General features: G+C 47.7%; 1 protein-coding gene across 4 annotated transcripts in view; it reads right to left on the bottom strand.

Moving 5' to 3' along the window:
• VSTM4 (V-set and transmembrane domain containing 4) overlaps positions 1 to 12,576 on the bottom strand; it is a 99,927-nt gene that overhangs the window by 50,944 nt on the left and 36,407 nt on the right. For all 4 annotated transcript variants that reach the window (XM_059169635.1, XM_059169638.1, XM_059169636.1 and 1 more), the window contains one exon: positions 7,804 to 7,911. In XM_059169635.1, the coding sequence (XP_059025618.1) occupies positions 7,804 to 7,911 (108 nt within the window). The remainder of the gene's footprint in view (positions 1 to 7,803; positions 7,912 to 12,576) is intronic.

Raw genomic sequence — 12,576 nt, 5'->3', positions numbered from 1 at the left:
GAAAGCAAATGACTAAGGACTGGGCGACTAAAGCTTTCACCAGCAGAGAGTCTTCCAATATTTTGCTTTCGACAAGGATTAAATAATGACCTAATCCAGTTGTCAGCTGGTCAAGTATTAAAAATAATTTTCAATGACAGATCATATACCCTTGTGTGAATCTGCCTAATAACAGGATTCAACATCATTTCTATTCTTAGTAATGGAATTCAGCCTCAATTCTCTACTTTAAAAAGTAGGAATTAGAAGTGATGTTGAATTCTGTTATTAAGCAGATTCACACAAAGGGAATATGAACTAAAATAAAAATTTACTTTAATAAAAATACATTTCCAATAAAATGATCTGCTATGACTGATTATCTAAATTGATAATATCTATGGGGTTTTGATTAATTTTATATTCATTTTCCAAATCTTATTGATTGTTCAATATTAATAACAACACAAAAAAATTTAATACCTAGAAACTTATGGAATAAGGAAATTTAAAAACTCTTAATTTAAATTTTTATACACATTATCTTTACAGAGAAGTGTAAACAAAAATAACTCCATTAAAGTGGGATAAAATTTTGTGGGAAAAGTAGAGTGAAAATAAAAGTTCAAGGAGAAAAAGGAACAATATCCAATTTCTAATAGCTGAAGCATGTTCACAGTCTTTTTAAATAAAGAGAGGTAGTTATGAAATTCATAACATTTAGATGTGAAAGAGATTGAAACACTTTGTTTTAAGATGTCCATATTTGTGATGCCCTAGAAATTACCTCCTTTGCAACAATTTACACTTATGATCAAAAAGTTTAGACACCAACAAAAAATGTTCAAGAGTGCATAGTTTTTGAAATGCTTATAGGTGCTATGCAAGCAAAAATGTTTGAAGACCACGAATTTTGCACTTGAATTTAATCTTCACAAAAACTTTGTTATGCACCTAATTCTATGGTGGAGGGCACTGAGACACAGAAAGGTTAATGACCTTGCCTAAGATCACACAGCTAATGTTAGGGGCTGAGCTGCATCCTTACTATGCTGAAGCCTAAAACCCAACACATCAGAATGTGACTGTAGTTGGAGGTGAGGCCTTTAAACAGGTGATTCAGTTAAGATGAGGTCACTGGGGGTGGGCCCTAATCTAAAATGACTGATGTCCTTCTAAGACGAGATTAGGAAACAGGTGCAGAGGAAAGACTGTGTGAAGATACTGGGAGAAGATAGCCACCTACAAGCTTTACTATGGCAGCCAAGCAAACTAACACACCTAGGAAAGGGCAACACTGGGCAGCCTGACTCTAGAGCCCTCTTGTAACTACTCCTCACCATTCTCAGAGATACTGGGTGGCTGGTATCAGAGCTCCTTATAGACGTAGAGAGTCAGTCTCAGGAGAGATGGCTGGCCCACTGTGCCACAGCTGGGCAGGGAAGAGCTGGGGCTGGAGTCTTAGGGAATCCATGCATTGGCCTCTACTTTGGGAAATCCAGTCCAGGGACAGTGAGGTGAGCAGCCTGGAGATCAGGAAGCCAGGGAGCCGGAGGGCAGGCCAGGGCGACTTGTAATCGTTGGCTGCAGGAGAACGGGCTGATTCAGAAAGACCAGGGGCCCAGAGAGGATGGTTAGTGCCTGGCACAAAATATGCCCCTCGGCCAGCACTTGCTGACTGATGCTTATGATGTCTCAGACATGGCTGATGCTCCTTTAAGGCTGAGGGACTGCCAGGGAACCAAAAGTAATCCATACCAAACATAAGACCTATACACATCGGAGACATAGCCATGGCACAGAGTCACCTTTAAATATATGTAACTTCATCAGCACTGACTCCTAGGAAGCAGAGCCTGTAAGATAAGCATTTCAGGACAGAGTGTCTGTGGGATGGGATGCCAGCAAACCCACTGGAGAGTGGGGAAGTGAGACCAGCAAGAGAGGAAGCCAATAAGGGGGGTCCTGGAGCCCGTCGCCATCATGGGCCATGACCTTGCACCCAGCGTACTTGACCAGGGGCTCCTAGCCCCACACAAAGGCAACAGACTGCACAGAAATGAAAACTCAGGACAGTGTTCTTTTTCAGTGGTGATCTTGTGATCTTTAGGACTTGGACGACTGAAAGGAAAAGATTGTTTTTCTCACCTCCTGGCAGAAATGTGTGTGTGAGTTGGGGCTACCCTTTCTCTGCCACCTCAGCCTGAGCCACACTGCTCCCAGCCCCAACCTCGTGGCCAAATTTCCCAGATGACCTGTTCAGGCTAAAGCCTGTCATCCCCATCTGGGCCCATCTCTGCCACCACTACCACCCCCAGACGGGTGATTTGGAGTGGAAGTAGCCACGCTCCCCCATCCTATCAGGCTCTGTACCAGTGTTGAAGCCTCAAGGTCAAGGCCTGACCCTCCCCTAACTTTCCTCTAATTTGCCTACACCCTCTCCCAACCCAGGCCTTGCAGAGACACTGAGGTAGGACCTGTAGATAATTCTGCTCTGCTCCCCAAGCATCTCTTGCACCATGCAAGGACTGTAACAGCCCCTACAAAAGGTCCCATGCATCTGCCGAAGGAGCAAGAGTGACTGAGCACAGTGCTCTCCCAGCACCCCGCCCCCCCGCCCAGCTCCAGCAGGGACAGACAGCCCAGCAGCCTGGAAAAGGACATCTGCACTTCCCTGTGGGGAGAGATAAGCCCAGGGTTGTGCCTGCTTCCTGCCAGCCCTTCCCTTTACACGGGACTGTGCTCCCATCACGTCACATCCAAAACCCCAGCCCCTGCCAGGAAGCAGACCTGCCCTAACAGTGTTTCGGGGCTGGCTCAGTCACAAGGCCAGGTGAAGCCATTTCCCTCAGGCACCAAGTGGTAAGCTGAGAAGGAGAATGGGGTTTCCTATTGCCTGTCCTCTTGCTACAGGGAGCTATTTCATGACCACGTGAAAAGCACTGATGGAAAACACCAGCACATAAAGTTGTGGGTCTAGAAACTGGTCTCATTTGGAAGCCGTGGGCCCCAGGTGGCTACCTAGCACTCGAAATACGCCTAGTCCCGAGGAAGATGTGCTGGAAGTATGAGATCATGCTGGATTTCAGCCTCAGCATGAACAAAGGAAGGTAAATATCTCATTCTGAATCTTTATATTGATACTTGTTGAAATGCTATTTTAGATATATTTTAAATAAAAGAGTTGGGCTTTTTTTTTTTTTAACCTCTTTACCCTGTTAATGCGACTACTAAGAAAATGTCCGACGACATGTGTGTGCTAGGGTTCTAACACAGCAAGTGCCGGCTAGACTGGGACATCAAAGACCAGTGACAAAGGCATTAAGGCCATCTCCTTCGTCTGGTCCTACCGTGCCTTCAAGCTGCCGTTGTGCGAGCTCAGACAGGGAAGCCTGGGGCATTGCTGGAGACAATATTTGGGAGCTCTGCTTGCCCTCACAGCCAGGATGGCTGATCCCACAGTCACTGTGACCGTGATGGAAGGATGTAGTTTGGAAACTGAGCTGCAGGCTTTGGAAGGTGCTCTCCAGAACTGCCCGCGCCAGGACCGGCGGCCACACCACCCTGGGAAAAGCATCCCCAGGAGCCACGCAAGTAAGAGAAATTCTTATCCCTATTTTATAGTGAAGACCCTTGGGGACACAGGATGTCTACTCGGGGCCTAAGAAGACCCACTCTGAAAGTAAAGGAGCTTGAATCCAGGCTCTGGGTCCCATGCTCTTGGCATTAGGCTCCTGGGGAGGCTGACAAGCACCTGCACAGGGAGGATGGGTCCCCTTCCCAAGAAGGCAGTGGGCCCACAAGAGCCAGCCAACCTTCCCACATGCTCTGAAGACCAACTCTGCATCTAAGAAGTGTACGGCGAGGAGAGCTCATGCTGGGGATTGTCCAAGTGTCCGCGACAGCAGGCAGGTGAGCCAATCAACTTCTCCAAGGCCCCAGGGTCACCTCTCTGCTGCTCACCCACAGCCACCCCCGATTCCATGCTTTGAGCCTCCTCCCTTCACTGAGCGTGGCTGTGACAGGGACATACACCCCCACCACCTTCTTCCTGGGGATACAGTTCATAGGCTCTCTGGCCCCATCCCCTGGGGAAGCCGGGAGAACAAGCCTGCAGCAGGGGAACGTGGGGGTCTCGCAAACTCTAGGAAGCCCTGGCTCCAGGGCTAGGGTTCTAGCACAGCAGTGTCAACTAGACCAAGATGTCACAGAGAGTAGCGACAAAGGTGTTAAGGCCATCTCCTTCCGTCTGGTCCTACAGTGCCTTCAAACTGCCCTTGTAAGATTTCAGACAGGGAAGGCTGGGGGATTGCTAGAGCCCTCTCAAAGCAGCAAGTCTGGGCTCATTTCCAAACAAGTAAAAGTCACAGGAAAGCACTGTGCTTGAGGAGTAACTCAGGGACTGGTCCTGGGCCACCAGGACTCGTGTTTTCCACGGTGATTCAGAGCCGCAGAGCCCCTGGGACAAAGCTGCAAGCACCCAGGCACTAAGAGCCAAGACAAAGAGTCACAGCTCAGGAGGAAAGTGCAAAGCAAGGAACCCATGGGTGCAATTAACAGCAGCTCACGAGAACAAGGAGCACCCCAGGAAAACAAGGCAGCGCGAGGCGGGGGGAGGGCCAAGTAGCGGGAATGGAGAGAGAGAAGGACACTGGCTGCTGGCCCCCCAGCTTCCAGGCTGGGCTTTGTTTACCTCAGGCAGCCTCCAAGGGATGGCACCGGGAGTGGGGACAGCTACTCTGATACCCCCTTTGAGGAAGATCCAGGGAAAGGAGCGGGAGAGCCGGTGCGGGCTCCCCTCCACTTTCCTTATGTCTGTGAGCAGCCAGGATGCTCTGAGGTTCTTAGCTGGGCAAGAGAGCTTGGCTTTCCTCCATGTGGCCAGAACGCAGAAGGCCCAACCCACACACAGTGACACAGAAAACCCAGAAACTGTCCACATAACAAGGGGGTCTGGGCCCGATTGTATTTTTGTGGGCACAGGCAGCTCATCTCATCTCTGAGTTTCATTTCAAGATGGTAATGGGATCCTTTCAAAATATTTCGTATAAAAGACGGGTACAGAGGAGGACAGGGTTCAGAAGAACCAGCTCTAAGGCCTTGCCACTCGAAGCATGGCGTCTCACAGGTAACCATGGCCCCGCCATGATCTCATTAGAAGTACTCAGTCAGAATGTTCATTTGAGCAGGCTTCCTGGTGAACACTCTGCTCCTTGAGGTTCGGGCAGCGCTGTGCTAAGGCTCCGAGGTCCAGGTGAGGGGTAACCCTGGCCCCACCCTGCACAGTCCCTGTCCCCGGCCCTATGGTGGCTGGGAGGCACCTGGCTGCTAGCGTCCCACAGGGCAGGACCCACCCAGCCAGGGCCACAGAAGGCCAGCCTGCTGGAATAAAGCAGAGCTCCCTAGGGACTACGGAGCGATACCTGCTGTTTGGAAAGGACCTTGGCAGGAACCGCCGTGAAGGCTGAAAGAAAATTCCTTGGCAAGCCTGGCTCCCAGATGGTGAAGCTCTCCTCCATAGAAATTTCCTCAGAATCAGGCTGAGCTTGGGCTCTGCCATACCCCTTTCAGGACTTTCTCAAGCTTCTCCGCTGAGTCCTTTCTCGCAAACGGAAGCAGTAGGGACTGGTGGTGAGGATTACACAGGATTGTGGAGGAGCCACTGAGCAGTGTGGACCCCGCGAAGCTCCTGGAAGCTCAGTGGCACTTTGGGACACTGCACAGGTGCACACAAGGCTGTCTGGGCTCGCTCTGGGGGTAGGGGGGCAAGGGCGACTGGGATCAGGTTCTCGGGGGCTCCATGTGAGGCACGGCACGTACTTTGGCAGTCTGCTTCGTTGGCTCTGGAGGAGGTGGATGTCTCCTGAACTAACTACTTTGCTTTGTTTCCCCGATCCTACCTACCAACTACCAGAGCCAGCAGCTCAAGGCACGCTGCTCTGTCCTGCTCCCAAACCCAGGCAGAGGTGCCTTTGGAGCAAAACAGGCTTAGAGACTGCTTATGGGGCTTCCAAACTCCAACAGCTGGGAGCAAAGCATCTGGGAAACAAACACATTTGTCCCCCACTTGCTGAGCAGCTGTCATAAGCCAAATTCCAAGGAGAATGGATCAGATGACGGGCCTGTACCTTCCTCGTTATTCTCTTGAAGGGCAGCGAAGGCATCTGTACAACATGTCCCACAAGCTCACAGGCGTAGGCAAGGGTTTGCAACAGGAGGAAAGCTTGGGCACTCATGATGTGGTAGGTGGAGGCTGCAGAGGAAGTCTCTCCGGCTCAGCTGAGAGACCGCAGAGAGCACTGTGGGAAGGGTATGGCTTATGAAAGATCCGCCATAGGCCTGGGTGTGCTGGGTGTCTCTGTGTCCCTCTCCACCGTGACTAGCCAGGAGGCTGACCTCCACACCCTGCCCTCTGGCTCCTGGTTGGTGAGAGCACAGCAAAGCAGCAGCAGGACATGCAGAGGAGAGGGGAGAAAGGAGAGCAGAGGAATGAGTGCTCCCGGCTCCCTCCCTGCTGCCTCCTGGTATGGCGTTGCCTGGGTCCCTCTCCTAAGGCTCCTGCTGGTGACACTTGTCCCACAGCGGTAGCTCTTGCAAGTCCCAGGAGCCTCTCCTGCCCTCGTCTCCTAACTCTGCAATGGCAACAGCTTCCTGCAGGCTGGTCCCCGAGTGCACCCCCACCCTCCCTGAGCTTTGCCTGCACCTTGGCGGAGAGGTCCTCTGGAAGCATGGCTCCGTCTCCCTGTGCAAGTGTTCCCATACACTGTGACCACCCAGTCTAACACTTCCCAGCTTTGTGACCTCAGGCTGATGCATAATGCTAACCATGTGTCATTGACACTGACAAGAGTTGGAATGTGTTAAAGGTTTTGTTGCTGTTGTTGTTGAACTTTAGCCTCTCAATAATCCCATGGGACTGGACACATTACTGCTTTCCCATTACTCAGATGGGAAAGGTGAGGCTCAGCGGGTAAGTCATCCACTGGTAAGTGAAGAGCAGCCATCTGAACCAGAGCCGGTCTAATTCCAGAGCCCAGCTGTCATCCACATCATCTCGGGGAGCTACAGCGTCCACACCTGCTTTGGAAATGCAGACGGTGTGCAGGGAGGGTATTTCGGAGGAAGCATACAGGCTCCAGCGGAAACGAGACATTAAGGCTTGCTGAGAGGTGGGGACTGCAGTGGAAAAGCAGCCCGGGCAGCCTGCATAGGGAGGTAAGAGTCGGAGTCCCCAGAACTATAATCATTAAGAGAGAAAGAGCAGAGCAGGACGGGGCTGAGGACAGATCCCAGGCCAGTAGGGATGCTGACAGGGAAGGAGATGGAAGTGACCGCCCCCCCAGGCTGGGCGGAGCCTTCCTGACCCCACCTGCATGCCGGGCGCCAGGCCCTGGGCCAGTACTATAATTAAATAATGAACACTCAAAACCGCACGTCGTCTGAGGAAGGCAGTGTCCACCCCAGTTCGTTTCATAGATGAAGACAGTGAAGCTCAACGTGGTTAAGGAACACGTCTAAAACCAGTCAAATCCCGGTTCGTCTGACTCCATAGTCCCGTCTGGGCCAATGACAGAGAGAAGGGCCACCGCCTCGGAGACCGCGGAAGGAAGGGATTTGAGAAAAAGAAATTTCAACGCGGGCACAACTGATTTTAGCAGAGTAAGGGGGACACATCTCCTCACTCGCTGTACTCACCCATCACAGGGACATAATCCCTGACTCACGATGCATTTTTCAAACAAGGTTATACTTTGCCCAGCATCTTCCCCCGTCTGTGGTTTGGTTGTGCTCCTGTTCCAGACATGACCTTATCGGTCCTCTTACCTCTGGCTTTCCTCTTGCTAAACACAGACTGCCAGATGATGGTCAGGGTGAAGAGGAGGACACTGAGGATCCCCACGCAGCACACGAGAACAGCGTAGATGTAGAGATCTGAAGGCAAAGACACAGTGGTATCAGATAAGATCAACTTCATACGTTACCAAAAATCAGTCCAAAATAAATCACAAGCCTACACAGAAAATACAACCTAGAAAATTTAGGGGAGAAAATAGGAGGAAAATCTTTGGGATCTAGGACTAAGCAGAGAATTTTTTTTTTTTTTAAAGATTTTATTTATTTATTTGACAGACAGAGATCACAAGCAGGCAGAGAAGCAGGCCCAAAGAGAGGAGGAAGCAGGCTCCCCGCTGAGCAGAAAGCCTGATGTGGGGCTCGATCCCAGGACCCTGGGGATCATGACCTGAGTCGAAGACAGAGGCCTTAACCCACTGAGCCACCCAGGTGCCCCAGAGAAATTTTTTTATAAATGTATTTTTTAAGGACTTCATTTGTTTGTCAGAGAGAGAGAGAGAGAGAGAGCACAAGCAAGTGGGAGGCCGAGGGAGAGACAGACTCCCTGCTGAGCAAGGGACCCGATATGGGACTCGATCCCAGGACCCTGGGATCATGACCTGAGCCGAAGGCAGACACTTAACCGACTGAGCTCCCCAGGCGTCCATAAGCCGAGAATTTTTACACTTCACACTAACATCATGTATATAGAGAAAATTTGATCAACTTGATTTCATCATAATTAAAAACTTCTCTTTTGTAAACACCCGTATGAAGAGGATGAAAAGACAAGCTATGGACTGGGAGGAAACATTTGTAACTGTATATCCAACAAAGGACTAGTATGTAAAATATAAAGAACTCTCAAAACACAACAGTAAAAAAATGAACAACCAATCCTATTAGGAAATGAGCAGAACCAGAGACATTTCATTAAAGAGAACATACAGGAGGCAAATAAGTTCATGAGAAGATGTTCAACTTCCTCAGTCATTTGAGAAGTACAAATTTAAACCACGCCGAGATATCTCACACACCCATCAAAACCAATAAAATAAAAAATAGCGACAATACTAAATGTCGGGAAGGCTATGAATAAACTGGGTCACTGGAGACCAGTTTGCTGGTGAGAATATAAAATGGCACAGCCACTCCAGAAAACAGTTTCATAAAAGATACACCTACAAATTCCCTTCAACTCAGCAACTGCTCTGGGACAAATGCCCTCAGAGAAATGAAAACTTCAGTTCACACAAAATCGCAGCTTTATTTGCATTAACCCGAAACTGGCACCTGCCCAGATGTCCTTCAGGAGGTGAACGGCTCAACAAACTGTGCTCATACACACCACGGGCTACTAAGGGATGCAGCAATCTGGAACTTCCGGAGAATGATGCTAAATGCAGGGGTGCAGGTTGGGGGGCAGAAATCCCAGAAGGCTACATGCTGTATGATTTTATTTATATAATGGCAAAATTACAGAAATGGAGAACAGATTAATGATTGCCAGAGGTTAAGCAGCAAGTAGCTGATGGGAGGAACCTGGGTTTGGCTCTAAGAAATATTTGTGGGGAGGGGAATGTTCTGTATTTTGGGTGTATCAATGTCAACATCCTGGTTGCCGGGTTTTACTAGAGTTTTGCACGATGTTACCATTGGGAGAAACTAGGTTAAGGGCACAAATGGGTACAGGGGATCCCTGTATCGTTTTTTAGAAATACATGCTACTCTACAATTATGTCCATTCTTTTTCATGATCATCTTTGTCTCAGTCACTTTTGCCATTATAACAAAATACCATCGACTGAGCAGTTTTTTGTTTTTGTTCTTTAAGATTTTATTTATTTATTTGACAGACAGAGATCAGAAGCAGGCAGAGAGAGAGGAGGAAGCAGGCTCCCCACTAAGCCGTGAGCCCAATGCGGGACTCAATCCCAGGACCCTGGGATCATGACCGCAGCCGAAGGCAGAGGCTTTAACCCACTGAGCCACCCAGGTACCCCCGACTGAGCAGTTTAAACAATAAACATACACTTCCCACAGGAGCAAGATGCTGGCAGAACTGGTAACTGGTAAGAGTTCCCTTTCTGGTTTGTAGACATTTCTTCTTGGTGTCCTCACATGGCAGAGAACAGAGAGACACCAAGCAAGCTCTTATGAGGTCTTGTCTTAGAAGGGCAAATAATCCTATTCAGAAGGCTCCACTCTCATGACATCATCACTTCCCAAAGGCCCCACTTCCTAATACGGTTTTATTAGGGGCTAGGATTTCAACATGTGAATTTGGGGTGAACACCAACCTTGAGCCCTTAATAACATACATCCTCATTTCCTAAACTCCTATGATCAACTTCATCACCAATCTGATTGATCAAATGCCGACTGCTCAGAAAGGCAAAGAGAAGCCAAAAGCATCGTTTAACCCTTCTCTGCCGCAAAAAGCTACAGACGTTTGAACTCAGCAAAATGTTTCCCTACCCACTTAAATGTCTTGAGCCAACAGATGTTCATTATCAGCCATGTTCAGCACTCTCCTAAGTACAAGAAATAGAACAATGGACATTTTAAAGTCTCATCAAGAAATCAGAGAATTCCATGGCATTTGTAACAACAGAAGGGTGTGCCCAGTGCCAGAAACACACAGAGAAGGAACTCAACCAGTCTGAGGAGGTCACACGGAACTTCAAAGAGGACTGGAGCTCTGTGCTGAGTCATATTTAAGAAAACACAGAAGAGGCGCCTGAGTGGCTCAGTTGTTAAGCGTATGCCTTTGCTTCAGGTCATGGTCCTGGGGTCCTGGGATCGAGCCTCGCATCAGGCTCCCTGCTCAGCAGGAAGCCTGCTTCTCCCTCTCCCTCTCCCACTCCTCCTGCTTGTGTTTCCTTTCTCAGTGTGTTTCTCTCTGTCAAGTAAATAAATAAAATCTTAAAAAAAAAAAACACAGAAAATGCAAAAATGTATAGAAAGGATAAAAATACAGAGAGAAACAGAGTGAAAAAAATGTATTAGATTAATAGAAGTGGCTTCATGGGAACTTATTACTGATCACACAAAGTGTTTCTAACTGCTCCCTATAATAAATGAGGAGGATGAACATTTACAGACTCAACCCTTAACACACCACTCAAATTAGTTTTTTTTTTATTTTTTTAATTTTCAATATAACAGTATTCATTATTTTTGCACCATACCCAGTGCTTCATGCAATCCGTGCCCTCTATAATACCCACCACCTGGTACCCCAACCTCCCACCCCCCGCCCCTTCAAAACCGTCAGATTGTGTTTCAGAGTCCATAGTCTCTCATGGTTCACCTCCCCTTCCAATTTCCCCCAACTCCCTTCTCCTCTCTAACTCCCCATGTCCTCCATGCTATTTGTTATGCTCCACAAATAAGTGAAACCATATGATAATCGACTCTCTCTGCTTGACTTATTTCACTCAGCATAATCTCTTCCAGTCCCGTCTAAGTTGCTACAAAAGTTGGGTATTCATCCTTTCTGATGGAGGCATAATACTCCATAGTGTATATGGACCACATCTTCCTTATCCATTCATCCATTGAAGGGCATCTTGGTTCTTTCCACAGTTTGGCAACTGTGGCCATTGCTGCTATAAACATTGGGGTACAGATGGCCCTTCTTTTCACTACATCTGTATCTTTGGGGTAAATACCCAGGAGTGCAATGGCAGGGTCATAGGGGAGTTCTATTTTTAATTTCTTGAGGAATCTCCACACTGTTCTTCTCCAAAGAGGCTGCACCAACTTGCATTCCCACCAACAGTGGAAGAGGGTTCCCCTTTCTCCACATCCCCTCCAACACATGTTGTTTCCTGTCTTGCTAATTTTGGCCATTCTAACTGGTGTAAGGTGATATCTCAATGTAGTTTTAATTTGAATCTCCCTGACGGCTAGTGATGAACATTTTTTCATGTGTCTGATAGCCATTTGTATGTCTTTATTGGAGAAGTGTCTGTCCATATCTTCTGCCCATTTTTTGATATGATTTTCTGTTTTGTGTGTGTTGAGTTTGAGGAGTTCATTATAGATCCTGGATATCACCCTTTTGTCTGTACTGTCATTTGCAAATATCTTCTCCCATTCCGTGGGTTGCCTCTTTGTTTTCTTGACTGTTTCCTTGAACTACAGAACACTCATGAAAGAAATTGAAGAAGACACAAAAAGATGGAAGACCATTCTATGCTCTTGGATCGGAAGAATAAACATTGTTAAAATGTCTATACTGTCTAGAGCAATCTATACTTTTAATGCTATTCCGATCAAAATTCCACCAGTATTCTTCAAAGAGCTGGAGCAAATAATCCTAAAATTTGTATGGAATCAGAAGAGACCCCAAATCGCTAAGGAAATGTTGAAAAACAAAAATAAAATGGGGGGTATCACGTTACCTGATTTCAAGCTTTACTACAAAGCTGTGATCACCAAGACAGCATGGTACTGGCATAAAAACAGACACATAGACCAGTGGAACAGAGTAGAGAGCCCAGATATGGACCCTCAACTCTATGGTCATATAATCTTCGACAAAACAGGAAAAAATATACAGTGGAAAAAAGACAGTCTCTTCAATAAATGGTGCTGGGAAAACTGGGCAGCTATATGTAGAAGAATGAAACTCGACCAGTCTCTTACACTGTACACAAAGATAAACTCAAAATGGATAAAAGACCTCAACGTGAGACAGGAATCCATCAGAATCCTAGAGGAGAACATAGGCAGTAATCTCTTTGATATCAGCCACAG

The sequence above is a fragment of the Mustela lutreola genome, chromosome 4 (assembly GCF_030435805.1).
Source record: "Mustela lutreola isolate mMusLut2 chromosome 4, mMusLut2.pri, whole genome shotgun sequence".
NCBI lineage: Eukaryota > Metazoa > Chordata > Mammalia > Carnivora > Mustelidae > Mustela > Mustela lutreola.
This window is presented reverse-complemented; position numbering and strand designations above follow the sequence as displayed.